Source organism: Hippopotamus amphibius, chromosome 4, assembly GCF_030028045.1.
Source record: "Hippopotamus amphibius kiboko isolate mHipAmp2 chromosome 4, mHipAmp2.hap2, whole genome shotgun sequence".
In the NCBI taxonomy this organism is placed as follows: domain Eukaryota; kingdom Metazoa; phylum Chordata; class Mammalia; order Artiodactyla; family Hippopotamidae; genus Hippopotamus; species Hippopotamus amphibius.
The window spans coordinates 107,220,166-107,245,303 of NC_080189.1; the positions used below are offsets into that span (position 1 = coordinate 107,220,166).

The 25,138-nt window shown below is 39.9% G+C and overlaps 1 protein-coding gene across 5 annotated transcripts in view; it reads right to left on the bottom strand.

The window, feature by feature from the left end:
* DIP2C (disco interacting protein 2 homolog C) overlaps positions 1-25,138 on the bottom strand; it is a 368,761-nt gene that overhangs the window by 42,694 nt on the left and 300,929 nt on the right. For all 5 annotated transcript variants that reach the window (XM_057730681.1, XM_057730680.1, XM_057730679.1 and 2 more), the window contains 2 exons: positions 17,455-17,585; positions 1,234-1,402 (listed from right to left, as the gene is read on the bottom strand). In XM_057730681.1, the coding sequence (XP_057586664.1) occupies positions 1,234-1,402; positions 17,455-17,585 (300 nt within the window). The remainder of the gene's footprint in view (positions 1-1,233; positions 1,403-17,454; positions 17,586-25,138) is intronic.

Consider the following 25,138-nt stretch of genomic DNA (forward strand, 5'->3'; position numbering starts at 1 on the left):
GGCTCCTGAGCTGAGCAGGGACACGACCACCTTCCACAAGTGCAGCTGCAAAGGGAAAGTTACGTCTGGGTACCACGATGACACACGCATGTTCTGGGAGGCAATGCAGCCTGGGCCTTGAGATGGTGCACCTGGAGCAGAGACTCAAAATTTGGCTCCAAAGTTTACTAAATGTTAAGAACTCAAGTTCTCTGTAACTACAGTGTCCTCATCTTTAAAATGGAGACAAGAATGGATCTATTACAGAGAGCTGCTGTAAATTCATCAACATGTAAAGTGCTTAGAAATCACTTATTTCATTTGGTTATTTATAAATGCACCTATAGGGAAAGTTCATGAAACGTATTCCATCATTTTATAGCATAATACAGGTGGACATGAGTAATAATTATGTTTTATAAATTTCTTTTACTGTATAAACATATAACTTCAAGTAATAATTATTTATGTAGCTTAATATCAAAGTTATCTTGCATTTTGCTTTTTTGTTCAAGCTGAATGCATTAGGTCTGAATAGAAAAACAAAATCCAGGAGAGAGAAATATATTGCTTTATTAATGAATGGCAAGTGTGCACACACAAAGTAAAATCTGTGTATATGTGTATACACACACTCACATATCTGAGCATATCAACAGTGAACAGCTGGAACATTAACCAAAGTAGCTCATATGATTATTCTCTCCTAGTTACCTGAATAAGGACCACATAATTTACCATGAAGGTATGCATCAAAATGTCCTTGGTTTAAATGAGGGAAATGTTGTTATTGTCACATAATGGTAATTGAATATTTAAAAGTAAAACCAAACCACTGTTCACTGAATTGTAAAAATGAATTTTGGTTAGGACCCAGATCCACCAATCAGGGCCTCCAGGGAAAATGAAATGAGAGGCTAAATTAAGACCTGTGACTCAAACCCCAGCACTGGCATAAAACTAACTGCACTCAAGAACTGAATCCACCAACAAATCAACAGGCAATCCAGGACCCTCCAAGTAGCTCTGACAGAATTAAAGATGGCAGATAGCAATAACACACACTCTGACCTCTAACTCTGACAGCTGGGAAATATCCACATCATAAAATGAGGTTTTCACGTGAAAACACCTCTGTCAACCTCAGGTGACAGTGGACCATTTAGCTTCACCACACCTATTCCATGCCCTCCGACACTGGTGCTCCCCCAGCATGCTGGCCGGTGTCCCCCAGGCACTCCGAGGGCTGCTTACCTTGAGGGATTCTGTCTGCGAGCCTAGCCCCTTGGTACACAGTTCCATCACTGAGTAGGAGCAAAACGTATCCCGGACTTTGTACTGGCTCACAGCAAGCAGCCACAGGGCAGGGTTGGTCTCCAGCTCTGCAGGCGGGATGAGGATGGACTGGTGCCCAGAGTACACACTGCAGAGAGAGATGGGAGGGCTCAGTGAGGATGGGGAGGGGGACCAGCTGGCCTCTGAAAACTGCCTGCTGTCCATTTGTAAGAGGGGGACAGTCACACAAACTCTACTCTCAGGTATTTGTAAATATAAAATAAAAGCATGTTTACAAAAACATTCAGAAAAACACAAAGAACTATGGGATTATGGTCCGCAGTTACTGCCATTTTGAGCACTCACTGAAATATCTCAAAGCTATGATGCTGCTAGGTGTCTCTCAAAGCTACTACATTCACAAAACAGACTCTCCCAGTGGGAAACACAGGACCGAATTTTGGTAAAAAGGTCTCGAAGTTCAGAACAGGAGTTAGCAAACTAGATGTTGATTGGTTTTGTAAATAAAGTTTTCCTGGGACATGGCCCTTTGCAGTGGCTTTCACACCAACAGACAGAGCCAAGGGTTACAACACAGACCACGGAGACTGAATATTTACTAAACAGCCAGCTGAGGAAAAATGTGCTCAATCCTGGTTCAGAAAACTGACATCCAGAGTAAATACTAGGAAACTAAGACAATTAGAAGAATTAGGATTATACTTTCACTTCAGAATGATCCAAACAGATTACCAAACAGAACGAAGGAAAATACAATCATTCTCTAATTTCACGTTTACATTAGAGAGCGCAGGGAGAGAAACGAGAGGCTACATATTTTGTTTCACCATGAATGAATGAGGCAAGTGTGATTTTAAAGTTATGAACTACCTGCCAAAGTACATTTTCAATGGTGTTAATTTTGTTTGGTTTATGTCTACAAATCTACATTAATAGATGTCATATGTTATAACAGAACATCCTAGATAAACCACCTTCTAAGATTTAAGTAAAAGAGATTTTTTTTTTAAATTGAAGTATAGTTGATTTACAATGTTGTGTTAGTTTGTTAGTTTCAGGTGCACAGCACAGTGATTCAGTTATACATATGTATATTATATGTTCTTTTTCAGGTTATTTTCCCTTATGGGTTATTACAAAATATTGAGTAGAGTTCCCCATGCTTTACAGCAGGTCCTTCCTGTTGGTTATCTATTTTATATATAGTAGTCTGTATATGTTAATCCCAAATTCCTAATTTATCCCTCTCCCCACCACTTTCCCTTTTGGTAACTGTAAGTTTGTTTTCTATGTCTGTGGATCTATTCCTGTTTTGTAAATAAATTCATTTGTATTTTTTTTTTTTTTTTTAGATTCCATATATAAGTGATACCATACGCTATTTGTCTCTCCCTGGCTTACTTCACTTAGTATGATAATCTCTAGGTCCATCCATGATGCTGCAAATGGCATTATTTCATTCTCTCTTTTTTATATCTGAGTAATATTCCATTGTACACATATACCATATCTTCTTTATCCATTCATCTGTCAATGGACATTTAGGTTGTTTCCATGTCTTTGTAAATTTCCATGCTCTTGTAAATAGTGCTGCAATGAACACTGGGGTGCATGTATCTTTTCAAATTAGAGTTTTCTCCAGATGGATGCCCAGGAGTGTAATTGCTGGATCAGACAGTAGCTCTATTTGTAGTTTTTTAAGGAACCTCCATACAGTTTTCCACAGTGGCTGCACCAACTTACATTCCCATCAACAGTGTAAGAGGATTCCTTTTTCTCCACACCCTATCCAGCATTTATTATTATTATATTTTTTAATTGAGATACAGTTAACAGACAATAAACAGCATATATTTAGAGCATACAATTTGGTATCCCAATCTCCCAATTCATTCCCCCCCAACTCTCCCCACTTTCCCCACTTGGTGTCCATGTGTTTGTTCTCTACATCTGTGTCTCTATTTCTGCCTTGCATTTCCTCTTTCCCACTTGTTAGCATTTGCCTTGTGTATTGAGGTGTTCCTATATTGGGTGCATATATATTTATAATTGTTATCTCCTCTTCTTGGATGGATCCCTTGATCTTTATGTAATGTCCTTTCTTGTCTCTAGTAACATTTTTCATTTTAAAGTCTATTTTATCTGATATGAGTATTGCTACTCCAGCTTTCTTTTGATTTTCATTTGCATGGAATATCTTTTTCCATCCCCTCACTTTCAGTCTGTATGTGTCCCTAGGTCTGAAGTCGGTCTCTTGTAGACAGCATATATATGGGTCTTGTTTTTGTGTCCATTCAGCCAGTCTGTGTCTTTTGGTTGGTGTATTTAGTCCATTTTCATTCAAGGTAATTATCGATATGTATGTTCCTATTTCCATTTTCTTAATTGTTTTGTTGTTGTTTCTGTAGGTCCTTTTCTTCTGTTTCCCGCTTAGAGAAGTTCCTTTAGCATTTGTTGTAGGGCTGGGTTGGTGGTGCTGAATTCTCTTAGCTGTTGCTTGTCTGTAAAGCTTTTGATTTCTCCATCAAATCTGAATGAGATCCTTGCTGGGTAGAGTATTCTTGGTTGTAGCTTCTTCCCTTTCATCACTTGAAATATATCGTGCCACTCCCTTCTGGCATGCAGAGTTTCTGCTGAGAAATCAGCTGTTACCCTTATGGGAGTTCCCTTGTATGTTATTTGTCATTTTTCCCTTGTTGCTTTTAATAACATTTCTTTGTCTTTGATTTTTGTCAATTTGACTACTACATGTCTTGGTGTGTTTCTCCTTGGGTTTATCCTGCCTGGGATTCTCTGCGCTTCCTGGACTTGGGCAGCTATTTCCTTTCCCATGTTAGGGAAGTTTTCAACTATAATTTCTTCCAGTATTTTCTGGGATCCTTTCTCTCTCTCTTCTCCTCTGGGACTCCTATAATGCAAATGTTGGTGCGTTTAACATTGTCCCAGAGGTCTCTCAGGCTGTCTTCAGTTCTTTTCATTCTTTTTTCCTTATTCTTTTCTGCATCAGTGATTATCACCATTTTGTCTTCCAGGTCACTTATTCGCCTTTCTGCCTCAGTTAATCTGCTATTGGTTCCTTCCAGTGTATTTTTCATTTCAGTTATTGTGTTGCATATCTCTGTTTGTTTGCTCTTTAATTCTTCTAGGTCTTTGGTAAACTTTTCAATCTTTGCATCCCGTCTTTTTTCAAAGTCCTGGATCATCTTCACTATCATTATTCTGAATTCTTTTTCTGGAAGGGTGCCTATCTCCTCTTCATTTAGTTGTTTTTCTGGGGTTTTATCCTGTCCCTTCATCTGGTACAAAGTCCTCTGCTTTTTCATTTTCTGTGTCTTTCTGTGGCTGTGGTTTTCAGTTCCACAAGATGAAATATTGCAGATACTGCTTGATACTGCTGTCTGCCCTCTTGTGGAGGAAGCTGTCTAGGAGGCTCGTAGGTGCTCCCTGATGGGAGGGACTGATGGTGGGTAGGGCTGGGTGGGCAGAGCTCAGTAAAACTTTAATCTGCTTGTCTGTTAATGGGTGGGGCTGTGTTCACACCTTGTTGGTTGTTTGGCCTGAGGCTACCTAGCACCGGTGCTTACAGGCTCTTTGGTAGGGCTAATGGCAGACTCTGGGAGGGCTCATGCCAATGAGGACTTTTCAGAACCCCTGCTGCCAGTGCCCCTGTCTCCTCGGTGAGCCACAGCCATCCCCCACCTCTGCAGGCAACCCCCCAACACCAGCAGGTAGGTTTGGTTCAGTCTCCTATGGGGTCACTGCTCTTTCCCCCTGGGTCCTGGTGAGCACACTTTTTTGTGTGCCCTCCAAGAGTGGAGTCTCTGTTTCCCCCAGTCCTGTGGAGGTCCTGCAGTCAAATCCTGCTGGCTTTCAGAGTCTGATTCTCTGGGGATTTCTCCTCCCGTTGCTGGACTCCCAGGTTGGGAAGCCTGACGTGGGGCTCAGAACCCTCACTTTAGTGGGTGGACTCCTGCAGTATAACTGTTCTCCAGCTTGTGAGTCACCCACCCAGCATTTATGGGATTTGATTTTAACACGATTGCGCCCCTCCTACCATCTCATTGCTGCTTCTCCTTTGTCTCTGGATGTGGGGTGTCTTTTTTGGTGAGTTCCAGTGTCTTTCTGTTGATGATTGTTCAGCAGTTAGTTGCAATTCCAGTGCTCTTGCAAGAGGGAGTGAGCGCACGTCCTCCTACTCCACCATCTTCCAGCATTTATTATTTGTAGACTTTTTGATGATGGCCATTCTGACCAGTATGAGGTGATACCTCATTGTAATTTTGGTTTGCATTTCTCTAATATTTAGCAATGCTGAGCATTTTTTCATGTGCCTGTTGGCCATGTGTATGTCTTCTTTGGAGAAATGTCTTTTTAGATTGCCCATTTTTTGATTGGATTTTTTTTTTGATATTGAGCTGCATGAAGTGTTGTTATATTTTGGAGATTAATCCTTTGTCGGTTGAATCATTTGCAAATATTTTCTCCCAGTCAGCAGGTCATCTTTTTGTTTTGTTGATGGTTTCCTTTGCTGCGCCAAAACTTTTAAGTTTAATTGGGTCTCATTTGTTTTTTTGTTGTTGTTGTTTTTATTTCCATTACTCTAGGAGATGGATCCAAAAAGAGATTGCTGTGACTTAGAGGTCAGTGTTCTGCCTATGTTCTCCTCTAGGAGTAGTATCCAGTCTTACATTTAGGTATTTAACCCATTTTGAGTTTATTTTTGCATATGATGTTAAAGAATTGTTCTAATTTCATTTTTTAAAATGTGGCTGTCCAGTTTTCCCAGCACCACTTATTGAAGAGAATGTCTTTTTTCCATTGAATATTCTTGCCTCCTTTGTTGCAGACTGACCATAGGTGCATAGGTTTATTTCTGGGCTTTCTATCCTGTTCCATTGACCTAGATTTCTGCTTTTGTGCCACAACCATACTGTTTTGATGACTGTAGTTTTGTAGTATAGTCTGAAGTCAGGGAGCCTGATTCCTCCTGCTCTGTGTTTTTTTTTAACCCCCTCAGGACTGCTTTGGCTATTTGGGGTCTTTTGTATTTCCATACAAATTAAAAATTTTTTTGTTCCAGTTCTGTGAAAAATGCCATTGGTAATTTGATATAGGCATTGCATTGAATCTGTAGATTGTCTTAGGTAGTATGGTCATTTTAACAATACTGAATCTTCCAATCCAAGAATATGGTATATCTTTCCATCTATTTGTATCCTCTTCAATTTCTTTCATCAGTATCTTACAGTTTTAAGAGTACAGGTCTTTTGACTCCTTAGGTAGGTTTATTCCTAAGTATTTTATCCTTTTTGATGTGATGGTAAATGGATTTGTTTCCTTAATTCCTCTTTCTGCTCTTTTGTTGTTAATGTATAGAAATGCCACAAATTTCTCTATTAATTTTGTATCCTGCCAATTTACTGAATTAATTGATGAGTTCTAGTAGTAGCAAACCGAATCCAACAACACATTAAAAGGATCATACACCATGATCAAGTGAAATTTATCCCAGGAATGGCAAGGATTTTTCAGTATTTGCAAATCAGTGTGGTACACCACATTAATGAATTGAAGGATAAAAATCATATGATCATCTCAATAGATGCTGAAAAAGCTTTTGATAAAATTCAACTTTTATTTGTGAGAAAAACTCTCCAGAAAGTGGGCATGGAGAGAATATACCTCAATATAATAAAGGCCGTATATGACAAACCCACAGCTAACATACTTGATGAAAAGCATTTCCTCTAAGATCAAAAACAAGGAAAAGGTGCCCACTCTCACCACTTTTATTCAACATAGTTTTGAAAATCCCAGTCATGGCAATCAGAAAAGAAAAAGAAGTAAAAGGAATCCAAATTGAAAAAGAAGTAGTAAAGCTGTCACTGTTTGCAAATGACATGATACTATACATAGAAAATCCTAAAGATGCTACCAAATAGCTTTTTTTGTTTGGTCTTAGTTTAAAAAATCTTATTGTGGTAAAATATGTATAAAATTTACCATTTAGCCATTTAAAAATGATGCTCCAGTGGCATTAATTATTCACAATGTTGTGCAACCATTACTGCTACTTACGTCCAAAATTTTTCATCATTCCTAACAGAAACTCCGTACCTAACTCATCGCAAGTCCCACCTCCCAGTGTCTGGCAACCTCTAACCTACCTTCTGTTTCTGGATTGCCTATTCCAGATATTCCATTCAAGTGAAATCACACAATATTTATCCTCTTCTGCCTGGATTATTCCACTTGGCATATAGCCTTCAAGGTTCTTCCATGTTGCAGCATGTGTCTTCCAGGCTGAATCACATCCCACTGTATGGATGGACCACATTTTGTTTGTTCATTCATCCATCAATGGATGCTTGGGTGACTTCTACCTTTTGCCTATCGTGAATAATGCTGCCATGAACATGAATGTACAAATATCTGTTTCCTATTTTCAATTCTTTTGGGTATATACCCAAAAGTGCAATTGCCAGATCACATGGTAATTCTATGTTTAATTTTTTGAGGAATTGCCAAACTGTTTCCCAAAGGCTGCACCATTTTACATCCCTACCAGCAATGTATGAAGATGCCAGTTTCTCCAAATTCTCCCCCATATCTGTTATTTTCCATTTATTTTAGTATATCCATCCCAGTGGATGTGAAGTGGTACCTCACGGTGGTTTTGCCTTGCCTTTCCCTAATGACTCATGACATGGAGCACCTTTTCATGTGCTTATTGGCCATTCGTATGTTTTCTTAGGAGGAAAGTCTAATCAAGTCCTTTGCTAATTTTAAAAATGCAACTGGCTTTTATTATATCACTGATTGAGGAATCTTAAGGCCTCTGTCTGTTGAAAACAAAGATTCAAAAGTGTGAAAGTTACCCAGTAGTGAGTAGTTCACCATTAGAGCTGTATACACACACACACACACACACACACACACACACAGAGTTTTACAATATGACACTGTAATGCCCACTGGTTTTTCTTTTGTGTTATTACTTAGTCAATATATAAGCAAGGAATGTTAATTATTCTGATCTCCTCTGAAGGAATATCAGAATAAGTAAAAGAAGACATTGCCACTTTATTTCAACAATTCTATGCCACTTAGGATTCACTGCACAGACTGTATTAAACCTATTCAAGCATTTCAGAGCACACTCAAATGCCACGGTTATTGTAGAGTAACAGAATCCCACTGAAACCAATGTCTCTTTTTAAAGGACAGTGCTTCTTCAAGGGAGGAGTAAATGCTGAGCTGAGAGTTAGGGCTCAGAGGAGACACCCCGTGAACTGAAGGCCCTCTGAGGATCCACTCACCTTCCCAGACCACCCTGGGGATTCCAGCTGGGCAAGTGGAAATCATAAGCAAGAACTTTAAAAAGAAGTTCTGAGACAAAGTCTATCATGTACAAACATGACGTGCTCTTTGGACATATTAGAATAAGCACCATTTAAAGAACCTGTTTTTGCTTCATGAAAACGCCTTAGCCTGATGAGGTGGGCTGGGTGTGCCCCTCAGACGTCCCTTCAGGAAGAAACGAGCCTGTGATGCGGGGGGAGGGCTCAGGGCCTGGTGCTGGCAGGACTCCCCCATCCGCCCTGCGGTCTTCCCTCCTTTGCTCAGAAGCTCCCCTTGGGGCTAGCTCCACGTCCAGTTCTCTGCCTTCCTTTTCACTTGGACAGGTATGACCCCAACAACACTCTCCTACTGCCAACTCCAGCTCATGACGGCTGTCAGAGGACCTTGCACGTTTGCAGTGGAAACAATGACTCCCCAGGGACCACACTCTCCCAGTCTGGAGCAGTAGGAAGTCTTTTTAATGAATGAAAGGGATTTGCTGGCAGATGTGTTCTAACTTGGCTTCTAAAGATGAATTCCACAAAACTTAAATCCAAGACACAGGTTTAAAAACTTCCCGTTTTTAATACTGAAAGAAGAAAGGATATGGAACCACATACGAGCTATGATCACAGCTGTGAAAAAGGGCAAGGGCACAGGAACAAACACAGCAAGACACTAAGGTGGGGGCGCAGAGGGACCCTGGGCATTTCTCTGCCCATTTGTCAGTTCCTATGACACTCATTCATTTCCATAGAATACAACCCACAAATACATTAAAAACACACACTTTTCTAAGCTGGAATACCTCAACCACACATTTCTTACCAGGATAACAAAATGCTACAAGTTGGTGATTGCTTTAGATTCTCCTATTGGAGTTTAACGTGTCAAAACAACAGACAACGAACAACCAATGTGTGGGGATAAAATGTAGGTGTTATTCTAGGAAGGAAATTTTATAATCAAGTGGGAATTTTACAGGTGGTAGCTTTTGGATTTTTTGAATTTTACTTAATCTTTCTGAGCAAGGAAATCTGATCATGAACAGGGCCCCCTGTATTTAAAGAATTAAATGAAACTCAGAGTAAGAACTCGTTCTAAGTTGAGTTTAGATGAACTTTAAAGAGCTCTGAGGATGTACTGACCACTCTCAGTAACCAGGAGAAAGGATTATTATGCCCAAAACTTTCCTTTGAAAGTTTTCAAATATTTTCTTTGAAATCCTGCTGAAAGTTTTGTTATGCACATAACACGCAAAACTGCACATTCCAATGGAGCCCTTTGGAGAGGTATAAAAAGTATTTTCACAGTCAACATATAAAAATCAATAAGCTCCCACTCCAATAAGTATAACACTCAAAATGCTGTCAATTTTTCTCTAAGATTTGTCCTCAGGAAATTAATTTAGGTCTTTAAAGATCACTTTATAATACCGTTACTAAAGAGATCAAATGGCCCTACAGCAAATACACCTGCATTACAAACACTGACACGCTGGTCACACAACTACTCACTGCAAGTAGCATCTATCCAGCAACACCTCTGCACACATTCAGCTGAGCGCTTGCAGTTTGTGAAAACACGCTTTTATCCGGAAGTCCTTGTATCAGACACTGCAGTGCTTTAAAATCAGAGCTTCTATCTGGTTGAGAAGCTGGCATGTTTCATTTCCTCATTTCTGAACGACTGACCTTCCTAGAACACACACTGGGGGTCTGAAGACAAGCCAAACACCTTCCTGGCTCCCGCCCTGCATCAGGGCTGCCCCCACACATGGGGGTCCTGCGGGCTGTTCCTGGAGCCCTTGTCTTATTCCTGGGGGCAGTGAGAGCTAAGGGAGACTCCTGCCCCTGAGGACACCGACACGAGTGGCAGCCACACGTGCGTGCAACTCCTTGGCCACCGGTGTTCTGTTCTGTGCCACAGGCACCGTCGCACCCTCTGCCCTTTGCAATGCAGCACTCGAGAATCAGCCTACACACCATGTCTAGCATGACCCTGAATTAGAGCTTTCTTTGTAGCTCAAGTGCCAACTCCCATGAGAAGCCTCAAGGCAGCATTAAGCAGGAGGAAATAAAAATAATGGAAAATTTACCTCTGCTGAATGGATATTAAAAGAATGATCTTGGCCCAAAATGGGATCATACACCAGGTAACAGCCCAAGATCTAACAACCCTGCACACCATGCACCATTAAATAGCTACTATCCACAAGGAAACACGCCTTTTCCCTCTTTGAAAAGTGCTGGTACACAATTTTGCGTTAGCACCAAATGTTATTCAACCCATTCGTGAATCAGGGTTAATAAGATCACCTTCATTAGATGCCCCTGCATGACTTTTATTCCAGCTCAAATATGCACTGCTTCTCCGTCATTGAGGACATTAACACTTTCCAGCAGGGACCAAACACAGTCAATGACAACGGAGCCCTGTGTTTTAGGGAATCAGAATGCAGGTAAAAACCTTACGATGATATGCTGCTGCTTTTTTTTTTTTTAAGCTCTTTATTGGAATATAATTGCTTTACACTCTTGTACCAGTTTTTCAGGTACCCCAAAGTGAATCAGCTGTATTTATACAAATATCCCCATACCCCTCCCTACCGCGACTCCCTCCCCCTCTCCCTGTCCTGGCCCTCTAAGGCATCACCTATCATCGAGTTGATCTCCCTTTGCTATACAGCAGCTTCCCACTAGCTATCTATTTTACAGTCAGTAGTGTATATGTATATGCTACTCTCACTTTCTCCCAGCTATCCCTTCGCCCCCCATCCCCCATCCCAGCCCCATGTCCTCAAGTCCATTTTCTCTGCATCTGCATCTTTATTCTTGCCCTGTCACTGGGTTTATTAGTACCATTTCTTCAGATTCCATATATATGAGTTAGCATACAGTATTTGTTTTTCTCTTTCTAGCTTACTTCGCTCTGTATGACAGACTCTAGGTCTATCCACCTCATTACATACAGTTCAATTTCGTTCCTTTTTATGGCTGAGTAATATTCCATTGTATATATGTACCACATCTTTTTTATCCATTCATCTGTTGATGGACATTTAGGTTGCTTCCATGTCCTGGCTATTGTAAATAGTGCTGCAATGAACATTGGACTGCATGTGTCTTTTTGAATTATGGTGTTCTCTGGGTATATGCCCAGGAGTGGGATTGCTGGGTCACATGGTAGTTCTATTTTTAGCCTTGCAAGGAACCTCCATACTGTTCTCCATAGTGGCTGTATCAATTTACATTCCCACCAATAGTGCAAGAGCATTCCCTTCCCTTTTCTCCACACCCTCTCCAGCATTTACTGTTTCTAGATTTTCTGATGATGCCCATTCTAACTGGTGGGAGGTGATACCTCACTGTCATTTTGATTTGCATTTCTCTAATAATTAGTGATGTTGAGCAGCTTTTCATGTGCCTCTTGCCCATCTGTATGTCATCTTTGGAGAAACACCTATTTAGGTCTTCTGCCCATTTTTTGATTGGGTTGTTTGTTTTTTTGATATTGAGCTGGATAAACTGTTGATATATTTTGGAGATTAACCCTTTGTCTGTTGATTCATTTGCAAATATTTTCTCCCATTCTGAGGGCTGTCTTTTCGTCTTGCTTATAGTTTCCTTTGCTGTGCGGAAGCTTTGAAGTTTCATTAGGTCCCACTTATTTATGTTTGTTTTTATTTCCATTACTCTAGGGGGTGGATCAAAAAAGATCTTGCTGTTATTTACGTCGAAGAGTGTTCTTCCCATGTTTTCCTCTAGGAGTTTTATAGTGTCTGGCCTTACATGTAGGTCTTTAATCCATTTTGAGTTTATTATTGTGTACGGTGTTAAAGAGTGTTCTAATTTCATTCTTTTACATGTAGCTGTCCAATTTTCCCAGCACCACTTATTGAAGAGGCTGCCTTTTCTCCATTGTATATCCTTGCCTCCTTTGTCAAAGATTAGTTGACCTTAGTTTATCTCTGGGCTTTCTATCCTGTTCCATTGATCTATATTTCTGTTTTTGCGCCACTACCATACTGTCTTGATCACTATGGCCTTGTAGTATAGTTTGAAGTCAGGAAACCTGATTCTACCAACTCCATCTTTCCTTCTCAAGATTGCTTTGGTTATTTGGAGTCTTTTGGTTTCCATACAAATTGTAAGATTTCTTGTTCTAGTTCTGTGAAAAATGCTGTTGGTAATTTGATAGGGATTGCATTGAATCTGTAAATTGCTTTGGGAAAGATAGTCATTTTCACAGTGTTGATTCTTCCAGTCCAAGAACATGGTATGTCCCTCCATCTGTTTGTATCATCTTTGATTTCTTTCATCAGTGTCTTATAGTTTTCTGCATACAGGTCTTTTGCCTCCTTAGGCAGGTTTATTCCTAGGTATTTCATTCCTTTGGTTGCAATGGTAAATGGGAGAGTTTCCTTAATTTCTCTTTCTGTTCTTTTGTTGTTAGCGTATAGGAATGCAAGAGATTTCTGTGCATTAATTTTGTATCCTGCTACTTTACTAAATTCATTGATTAGTGCTAACAGTTTTCTGGTAGAGTCTTTAGGGTTTTCTATGTATAATATCATGTCATCTGCAAAGAATGACAACTTTACTTCTTCTTTCCCAATTTGGATTCCTTTTATTTCATTTTCTTCTCTGATTGCTGTGGCTAACACTTCCAAGACTATGTTGAATAATAATGGTGAGAGTGGACACCCTTGTCTTTTTCCTGTTCTTAGAGGGAATGCTTTCAGTTTTTCACCATTTAGAATGATGTTGGCTCTTGGTTTGTCATATATGGCTTTTATTATGTTGAGGTAATTTCCTTCTATGCCCATTTTCTGGAGAGTTTTTATCATAAATGGATGTTGAATTTTGTTAAAAGCTTTTTCTGTGTCTATTGAGATGATCATATGGTTTTTATCCTTCAGTTTGTTAATATGATGTATCACATTGATTGATTTGCATATATTGAAGAATCCTTGCATGCCAGGGATAAACCTCACTTGACCATGGTGTATGATCTTTTTAATGTGCTGCTGGATTCTGTTAGCTAGTATTTTGTTTATACGCTTCTTAATTATGACAATCTAGCCATATTATTCCCAGCCTTTTCCTTTTAAATGCTATCATAAGGAGACCCAAAACGAAGAAAACAAGATACAAATCACCCACTGCTAGCTTTCTCAAGAATATACCTCAGGATAAACGACTTGCTTGATCAGACTGCTAGCACATGAAAGGGTGGGGTCCACAGTGTGGAGTTCAAGGCTAGAGAATATAAGCACACTTGTGAAAATTAAACAGTTTCACCTCTGTCCTCATTCCTATAAATAGAAGTCAACATTAAGAAAAAGGTTACTAAATCCTAATAGAGGACCATCAGAAAACCTGATTCACCAGTTTTCTACTTGCCCTTTTTTTTTTTGCTCAATCCAACACAGTCAATTTGTTGTTTCATTTATTAACCAATATTGATTTCTTGGCACTGGCTATAAATACTTCCCTACTTAAGAGCAGGTTGCTTATAGGGAAGAAGATTCTTTCCTGTGAATTTCTGTAAGCTGAACTATTCTAGTTTAGATCTTAACTTCAAAAAGAACAAAACAATTTAAAAAACGTTTCGGGACTATTTTCCCCAGACTCTGGCCTGCTCCCATCCTCTCGGCAGTGTCTCTTGCAGAGCAGGGATGGTTAACTGTAAGAGTCAGCCTCTCAATCACCTCTCTCATGGATCCTGCCCATCTAGAGGTCATCACCAAACCCAAGATCATCCTCAGTTACTTTCCAGGAGTTCTGTAGTTTTATTTTTCATGTGTAGGTCTGTGATCTATTTTGAGCTGATTTTCATGGCGGCTGTAACACCTGCGTCTAGACTCACGTGTGTGTGCAGGTGGCCAGCTGTTCCAGCACCATCTGTTGAAAAGACCACCTCTGTTCCACTGTATCACTGTCTTGCCTTCGCACTTCTATCAAAGACCAACAGACTATACTTATGTGGGTCTATTTCGGGGCTCTCTACAACACCCAGAGTGACCCTGATGTAAATGATAGACTCAGGGATGATAATGTGTCAAAGATAGGTTCCTAGTTTGTAAAAGATGCACCACTCTGGTGGGAGATGCTGGTAACGGGGGGAGCTGTGCATGTGGGCAGGGGGATGTGTACAGGAAATCTCTGTACCTTCCACTCAGTTTTTTTGTGAACCTAACAATGCTCTGAAAAACAAAATCTAGATAATAAAAATAAAAAATGGTTGACCAGGAGAGAGAGAGAGAGAAACAAAGACATTTCGGTAACTAATACAAATTTGCACATTTTTAATTCAATGATTTCAGATTATTAACCTGATAAAATATACAAAGAATTGATAACTCTCACAATCTGGACACCCTGAGCAAGGCGGCTGCACGACTCTCAACAACACGCGTCACTCTGGGGTATCATACGGGTGAGCCTCCTGAACAGGCAGGGGAGGGTGTGCATCATGCACTGTGGTTACTCCAAGGAAAGGAGAGTAGCACAGCCATATATATACTACCAACTGTAAAACAGATGTCAGTGGGAAGTTGTTGTATAACAAAGGGAGTCCAACTTGAGGATGGAAGATGCCTTAGAGGACTGGGGCGGGGAGGGTGGGGGGGACTCGAGGAGGGGGAGTCAAGGAAGGCAGGGAATACGGGGATATGTGTATAAAAAAAGATGATTGAACTTGGTGTACCCCCCAAAAAATAATAAATAAATAAATAAAATTTAAAAAAAAAACACAAAGTTTTACTTAGGTATAATTTGCATATTATAAATCCACCCATTTGAAGCACAGAATTAAAAGAACTTTGGCAGTTTTGCAGAGCGTGTAATCAGCACCACACTGCAGTGCTAGAGCATGTCCATCACCCTAAAGGCATGCCTTGTATTCATCTGCAGTAAATCTTATTTTCAGCTCTAGCCCCAGTTAATCATTACTCTACTTCCTGTCTCTATAGATTTGCCTTTCCTGAACATTTCCAATAAATGGTTATCGTATGATACAATCACATAATAAGTGGTCTTTTGAGTCTGGCTTCTTTCAGACTTGGCATAATATTTCTGAAGTTTATCTAGTCTGGGGAGAATTTTCATCTTAACGATACTGAATTTCCTAATCCATAAATACCAACTGTCTGACATACTTTTAAAAACAGGTCGTTTTTCAATAAGTCCTTTGGGATCTGTTTCTATAGAGGATTTCAGAATGAAGGTTTACAGCTGTTATGTACTTATTTTTAGTGTTGCAGGGGCCATCACTGATTTTGTGACTTCTGAATGAATTTACAGGGAAGATATTAAGCAAAGGGTCACTGCCCCCCTCTCTGCACAATTCCTCTAGCGAGACCCATTGGTGCGGGTGACGTGTAGCAAGGACTCACTCCAACCAGCACCTTCTCTGTGGATTTCATGGGGCTTGGCTGGGTGAACCTGCAGAACTAGAAGGCACTTTTGTCAAATCACAAAAGACAGTTGCCTACAAAGCTGTAGTTCAGAACAGGCTTCCTTTTCAGCTGGCCAGATATGTCTAAGGTCACTTTGGCCCTACTGTTGGAATGGTATATTCTGAACTAATTCCCAAGAAAGAATTACCCTCAATGTAATTGTATTCTAGATTGAAAGTATTTCAACTGTTCAATTCTATTTGCTTTCTTAAAAAGTTTAATTGCTGTAATTAGAATGATAGTGTTTTTAAAAAAATATGTAATTGGACATAATCCAATTTAACCAAATTAAATATTATAAATGCATTAAAATAATTGTTTTAGGAGAGTATTTAAAGACGGGAAAACATCTACTATTATGAAAAAAGAAGACAATTATAAGCAATTTCACACTGTAGCATCTCATTTTTACAGATATATTAATGTACATTTACAAAATTGTATGTGTACTTAAAGGTTTATGGGTGAGACCATATGTTTTTTGGTGACCCACAGTAAGGGTCCAGGCAGATGGCCACTTCTCTTTAAAATGCCCCATATGGAAATGGGACAGAAATAATCAGAAAGCTGGATGAAACAAAACTGGCAAAATACGACCCATGATCCGTGTGAAGCTGGTTGTTGGGCACAGCTGTTTGTCACCGCATTCTTTATACACTTAAACAGATACACTTGTGCATGTTTCAGAATGTTAATAATAAAAAATTGTACATTGGAAAATATGCCAAAATGCTAACAGTGAGTATTACTGGTATCACTGGGTGGTATACTTAGGAATAGCTTAGTTTTCTTCTTTATATTATTTTGTATTTTCTAAAGTTTCTACAATGAACATATAATTAGAGAAAAACACCAATAAGCATTCATCCCTTCCGCAAATACTTGCTGGCACCTGCCAGGAGCTGGGCCTGGGGGCTGCTGGCTGTGGAGCGAGGGCCACGCGGCGGGGGGAGGGGGCCTGTGGAGCTTGCTCCTGGCCTCCCGCCTCTGGAGTCAGGGAGAAGCCTGAGGAGGGCAGAGCCTGGATGCCCCTGGTGAACACAGTTCCAGGCCTGGACAGCTGCCAAGACTTAGAGGCACGAGAACCAAGCCCATGGCCTGGGAGTCACTTGGAAAACAGGTTCCCAACAGACAGCTTCTCAGAATAGCCCTGGATTTCGTCTGTGTTGGTTTCAGCAACCTTTACAGAGATGAATTTTTCAGATGCTGGAGAATGTGGCTACCAGGGCAGATGTCCCTGTGGCACCCGGAGCTAGGCTGAGGGGGGAGCTGCACCCTGCAGGTGGCCCCTTCCCCTTAGCAGTTCTCACAAGTGGTCTGAAAAAGTATGTATGATTTATTTACTTATATCGTAAAGATGCAAAGAGGAAACTCACCTACAGAGGCACCACAGGACAAACCCAAGTCCACAGTAAGGGTCCAGGCAGATGGCCACTTCTCTAGAGGGGTAGAGCTCACACTGCAGCTTAATAGAACGGCAGAAGGCACTGGTGGCTGCGTGAGACATCTGCAAGACAGCAAGGCCGCATTCAGTACACAGAGCCTGAGCCCAGCCTAGGACTCCTGTAACACAACACAGCCACACGAAATGCACGGACCTGACACCCGAGGCCAAGGGTGGTTTTAGAACAAATGCAGCAAGCTTTGGTTTTGTTAGGAGAGAGTAGCCTGCTGATGTTCTCATCAGTCCCCGTTTTCAAGAGTAAACCACAAGCAACTGCGATCCCACTGCAGACCTGCACAGTAGGTGGGGACATGTGACCCCTCAGGTCCCCTCTCCAGGCAGGAACAATACCCGACTTGTGCTTCATCTTCAGGCCCAACACCGCACCTGTCGTGCAACACAGGGACCAGCAGAGCACACTGGATGCACGAGTCCTGTCTCAATGATCAGGAAACGAGGCTCAGAAGGCAAAGATTTGTGAAGGCCACACACTTTGTGCAGTGAGACACGCTCACCATCTGACGGCCGCCCTAACCCCATCTCAGTGAAGCTGCAGTGAAGAGCTTCTCCAAAGTCAGCAACCAGTGACACAACAGTCAGCACGGAGCGTGAATTCTTTCAAAGGACTGTAAATTATATCTAATAACATCAATTTTCTCACAGAAGCTTTCTAGCCGAACGAATCTAAGAAGGAAAGGAAAGAAAAAGCAGCCCAGGAAACTTTACCAAGTTCACAGCCTTAAACATGTCTCAAGTTACTGGGGAGCACACGTCACCCAGAGCTGTTCTGTAACAGGGACCAGTGCAGAGCACTGTAATATTCAGGGAAGTCCAGTCAAATGCCTGGGAAAAGCATTCATTAGCCACTCCAGGGAAAGAGAGGAGAGAAACCAGGAGTGGGGGGCCGTTGCATCCTATCACATAGGATCTCGGTCAGTTTTGCCCAGAAGATTTCACTGTGGATATTTTACTGAACTCATACATGGCAATGTAGAATTACTCTAGAATCTAACAGACAAGCAGTTCTTCTTAGTTTGTTTTTAAAACCACAACATTTGTTTAAAGAAAAAATGAGGCTAGATTTATGAAACACTCCTCCAGCCCCCTGCCTGCTGCATCAGGAGTAAGATCACAGCTACCAAAATCACCCACATTCTCAGATTAGCAGCTAACACAGACTTCCATGGAATCCCCGTTCTGTGCAGGTGTCGTACACAGCCTGAGAACTGAGCCCTCAGCTCAGCTCAGCAGGTGCCCTTGTCAACAGAGCACTTGTGTTTGGGATACAAAAAAGAACACACAGCCTCTGCCCTCAGGAGCTGGCCATCCAGCAGCAAGTTCAGAAACTTGGCAACTGCAGAGCCTGCAAGCACTCTGACAGAGTGTGGACAGAGGTTAGAGAGAGTAATGATGATCCTCATGCCCTCTGGGGGTTCAGAGGGTGCGTTCGCACAGTGCCTAGAAAGATAACAGGTTAAAAAAACACAACTAGGAACAGTGTCTGTCCATCCCTAAGCTCATTCCACTCTTGGACCCTACCAAAATCACAAACCCAGAGCCCTTGCTCGAATGCTTTATCAGAACCTTTCAGTACGAAAAACTCTCAGCAAATGTGTACTTGGATAAAGAATTAGTTTTCTCAAAGCCCCAAACAACAAACTCTGACGCTCTGTTCTAAAAGAGACACTGAGAGTAGACACACCAAATGTGCAGGAATTAGGGATGAGGCCTAGGGTATTTATTTTAAAGATGCGACTTGTGACATCTTCAGCAAGTTTACCTCCCAGTGAAGTTTTGCTTTGGCTCACGTTAAAATGAGTGCCCGCTCCTGGAGCACACTCAGCTCACACATCAATGGCAGTGAGCAGGAGAGTGTCCTGGAAGCAAACTGGTGTAAGCTCTAAAATAAACCCACCCTGAGCGGCAGTTCACCTAAAGCATGTGTAGGTGCTGGACAGGTGCTCCAAGGGATGGCTGTGGATGTGAGGCAGATGCAGGCCTAGAATCTATTAGGAACCTTCAGAGTTCAAATCACACTTTTAAACAGGAAGCATGAAAAACTTAAATTAAACATCTGAACATATACTTGTAGACTTTATACTAAAAGGGACATTCTGTAATGCCCTTTTCAGGGAAAACACTTTATTGGATAAGCTTTTCTTTGCCAACTTTTGGTGTGTACTGAACACTCAATTATATTTTTATTCAAAAACTGAATCAAAATTACTTTCTGAGAAAAATGGTGACCTGAGCAACCACAGAAGTGGGAGTTTCCAGCTGGAGCAGACTGAAATCCAGATCATTTCAACTCTATTTACGTCTCAGTATTTGAAGCACGTGGGTTTTCGCTAAATGATCATATATTTCAATATATTTCACTTCAGGTACTCATCAAGCAAAGCAAACAGTCAAAGGTTTAAGAAAAACGTCTATAAATTTGAGAGTCAGTCTAGTTATTCATCTCTCTGGGATTTCCAGAGTCTATACTTATATTAAGAGGAATCATCAGGAACTAATAACAGATCACTTTAGCCCTGTTTCAAGTAGCAATATCTTTATTGAATCAAGATTTACTATTAGAGCTCCCACTTCTGTAGACCATGAAAACGGTATGATCAAAAGTGTGTGCTTCTCTTGTGGCTGTGACAGTAGGAGGCTCAAGCCAATTTTCATACTTAGTAAATAATTCATCTTGCTCTAAAAATTTATCTTTATTTTAAAAAGCTTTTCAAAAATTATTTTATTTTATAGTATACTTTATTGGTGTACCATCTCAAATTCTATAAAAAGCAGAGGAGACGGTTCAGGGAAGATGACAGAACAGGAATCCTCATCTCACTTGAACAGTAACCGCACAGGCAGAATCTGATGTAACTACAGCAGAGCTCCAGAGTCAGTTCACGGCTTGCAACTCCAGGGGAAAGCTTGGACAGTGAATTGCAATTAATTTTGGAGAAATTAAGACATTCCCAGGTTAAAAAAAGTTGAGGGAGTTCATTACATTTAGACCTGCTGTGGAAGAAATGCTCAAGGGAATCCTGCAGGTTGCAACAGAAGAACACTGTAACTTGAAGTCACTTGAAGAAGTAAAGATCTCAGTAAAGGTAAACACAAGGCAATTATAAAAGTCAGTATAATTGAACAATAGCTTGCAAACTCTACTTTTTGTTTTCTACATGATTTAAAAGATTAACATATTAAAACAAAACAATTATTAGCCTAAAAACTAGTGTTATTGTAACTTTGAGTTTCAATTCAACATTTTTTTCCTACATAAATTAAGAGACTAAGGCATGTAAAAGTTTATTACTAAATGTTTTGTGTCACACAATGTATAAAGATATACTTTTGGGACATCAACAACTGAAAAAAATGGTGGGATAGAGCTGCACAGAAGCAGTTTTGTATAGGATTGAAATTAGGCTGACAATTCAAATTAGAGCTTAATAACTTAAAGATGTTAAATGGAATCCCATGGTAACCACAAAGAAAATAGCACAGAATATATATAAAAGGAAATGAGATAGGAATTTAAAAGTATCACTACAAAAAATCAACTAAGCACAAAATAAAACAGTAAAACAGGAAATGAGGATCAAAAAAGCTATAAAACATATGGAAAATAAGAGAGACGAGAAAGTTCCTTCTTATTAGTAATTACTTTAAATATAAATGGATTAATTCTCCAATCAATGACAAAAATTGGCAGAATGGATAAAAAAAAGTGATCCAACTTATGCTGCCCACAAGAGATTCGTTTTAGATCAAAAGATATGAATAGTTTGAACATGAAAAGATGGATGAAGATATTCCATGCAAACAGTAACCAAAAGAGAGCAGAGGTAGCTATACTAATATGAGACAAATAAAATTTAAATCAAAAAGGATACAAAAGGGCTTCCTAGGTGGTGCAGTGGTTAAGAATCCGCCTGCCAATGCAGGGGACACGGGTTCGATCCCCGCTCCAGGAAGATCCCACATGCCGTGGAGCAACTAAACCCATGCACCACAACTACTGAGCCTGCACTTTAGAGCCCATGAGCCACAACTGTTGAGCCCATGTACTGCAACTACTGAAGCCCACATGCATAGAGCCCATGCTCCACAACAAGAGAAGCCACAGCAATGAGGCGCCTGTGCACCACAACAAAGAGTAGACCCTCCTCACTGCAACTAGAGAAAGCCCGTGTGCAGGAACAAAGATCCAACACAGCCAATAAATAAATAATTAATTAATTAATTAAAAAAAATAGTAAGGACGACTCCAACTTACAAAGTCTTGATTAAAAAAAAAAAGATTATAACAAACAAAGAAGGGCATTATATATTAATAAAAGGTTGATTATGGCAAGAAGATATAACAATTATAAACATCTACAAACCTGAAAACAAACCATCAAAATATCAGAAAAACAGGCAGCTCTACAAATAATAACAGGAGACTCTGATACTCCATTTTCAATATAAGACAGAAAATAAGTGTGGAAACAGAGGACTTGACACAATAAACTAAAGAGCTGTAGGAGACATACAGAACAGTATACAACCACAACAGAACACACACTCAAGAGCACTAGGGTCGTGTTCTAGGACAGACCATATTTTAGGCCACAAATTAAGTATCAATAGATTTAAAAAGTATCTTCTCAAAGCACAGCAGGATGAACAGAAGAAAAACTGGAAAACCCACAAATTTCTGGAATTTAAACAATGCACTCTTAACCAACAGATCAAAGAAAAAAATCACAAGGAAAATCAGAGAATATTTAGACAGAAATGAAAATGAATAGACAACATACCAAACCTAAGGGAATACAGCAAAAGCACTGTTAAGGCAGAAATTTACAGCTATAAATGGTTAGATTAAGAAACAAAAAAGGTCTCACCTTTCTTGAGAAAACAAAGGACATGAGAAGTGAGAAGAGAAAGGAATGAGAAGGAATGAGAAAACCAAGGACAGACTAAACCCAAAGGCAGCAGAAGGAAGGCAATAATAAAGATTAGAGCAGAGATAAAAAGACAATACAAAAATAGCAGAGATGATCAATGAAACCAAAAGTTGGTCCTTTGAAAAGATCAACAAAATTAACAAACCTCTGGCTAGATGACCTAAGAAAAAGGAGGGAAATATCAGATTACTAAAATCAGAAATGAAAGTGGGGACACTTACTACTGATTCTACAGAAATAAAAAAAAATTGTAAGAGAATACTGTGAACAACTGTATGCTAACAAACTGCACAGCCAACAACAAACGGAAAAATACCATTTCATGGAATTTGAAACACAAACTATCAAGAAGGAACACAAAATCCATTGAGATTACATCACAAAAAGTAGAAAGTCTGAATAAACCTATAACTGGCAAGAAAGTCAGATCAGTTAAAAAAAAATCCCAACAAAAAAAGGCCCTGGATCTAATGGCTTCACTGTTGAATTTTATTAAACATTTAAAGACAAACTAATAACAATCCTTCTCAAACTTTTCCAAAAAACTGAAGAGGAGGGAACACTTCCTAATTCATTCTTGAAGGTCAGCAAAATCCTGATATCAAAGCAAGACAAGGATACTATAAGAATAAAAAACTATAGACCAACATCCCTTTTGAATACTGATGTAAAAATTCTCAACAAAATAGTAGCAAACCAAATTCAGTAGCATACTGAAAAGCTTATACATCATGACCAAGGGGGATTCAGTCCTGGAATGCAAGGATGGCTCTACATAAGACAATCAAGCCATATAAAACATCACATTAAGAGACTGAAGGGAAAGAAACCCCGTATGATCATCTTGGTCAATGCAGAAAAAGCATCTGACAAAATTCAACACCCTTTCATGATAAAAACAATCAACAGACTAGGAACAGAAGCAAAGTTCTCAACACAGTAAAAGCAATATATGAAAAACCCACAGTGAATATCATACGCAATTGTGAAAGACTAAAAGCTTTTTCTCCAAGATCAGGAACAAGACAAGGATGCCCACTTTCACTACTTCTATTCAACACAGTACTGGAAGTTCTAGCCAGAGCAACTAGGCATGAAAAAGATATCAAAGACATCGAAACTGGAAAGGAAGAAGTAAAATTATACCTGTTCACAGATGATGTGATCTTATATGTAGAGAACCCTAACAATTCCACAAAAAAACTGTTACTAACTCATAAATGAATTCAGCAAAGTAGCAGGATAAAAAGTCAACATGCAAAAAATAACTTGCATCTCTATACACTAAAAGAAAAATCTGAAAAGGAAATTAAAGCAATTTCACTCACAGTAGCATCAAAAAGAATAAAATACTTAGGAATTAACTAAGGAGGTGACAAACTTGCATGATGAAAACTATAAAACATTGCTGAAAGCAATTAAAGAAATAAATAAGTGGAAACACACCCCTTATTCACAGATGTCAATACTACCCAAGACTACACCAATTCAATGCAATCTCTATTAAAATCTCAATGATATTTTCTGCAGAAATAGAAAAGCCCATTGTGACATTCATAAGAAATCTCAAAGAGACCTGAGCAGCCAAAACAGTCTTGAAAAAGAACAAAGTCAGAGGACTCACCCTACCTGATTTAAAACCTTAGTACAAAGCTACAGTAATCAAAACAGGGTAATACTGGCATAAAGACAGACATAAAGAAAAACAGAAGAGAAGAGAGAGCCCAGAAATAAACCCTCACATATATGGTCAAATGATATAAAAAAATTTTTTTCACCAATTTATTTTTACCTAGACTTCACATGCAATTGATTTACTGAGATACAGCTGGTATACAACATTACATTAGTTTCAGATATAAAACATAACACACACACGTGTAGGTATTGTGAATGGACCACCATAGTAAGTCTAGTGAAGAGAGCTACTAAGATTACTCCCTTAGCAACTTCCAAATACACAATACATTAACCATAGTTTCCAGGCTGTACGTTACATCTGCAGGCCTTATTAATAATTGGAAGTTTGTACCTTTAGACTCCCTTCACCCGTTTTGCCCATTGCCAATCTGTTCTCTGTATCTATGAGCTTGGCTTTTTTTTTTCTTTTAAGATTCCGCATGTAGAGACTTCCCTGGTGGCACAGCAGTTGAGAATCCACCTGCCAATGCAGGGGACGTGGGTTTGAGCCCTGGCCCAGGAATATCCCACATGCCAGGGAGCAACAACTACTGAGCCTGCTCTATAGCCCACAAGCCACAACTACTGGGCCCACGTGCCACAACTACTGAAGCCCGCACACCTAGAGCCCGTGCTCTGCAACAAGAGAAGCCACTGCAATGAGAAGCCTGTGCACTGCAATGAAGAGTAACCCTCACTCTCAGCAACTAGAAAAAGCCCACATGCAGCAGTGAAGACCCAACGCAGCCAAAAAATAAATAAATTTATTAAAAAAAAGATTCCACATGTAAGATCATACAGTATTTGTCTCTGTCTTATTTCACGTAACATAATCTCCTTTACGTTCATCTATATTGTCTCAATGGCAGGACTTCCTTCTTTTTTTTATAGCCAAATTATACTCCATTGTGTGTGTACAGGGGATGTGGCTGAGTGGGTGGGCACATCACAGTTTACTTATCCATTCATCTGCCAATGGACACTGAT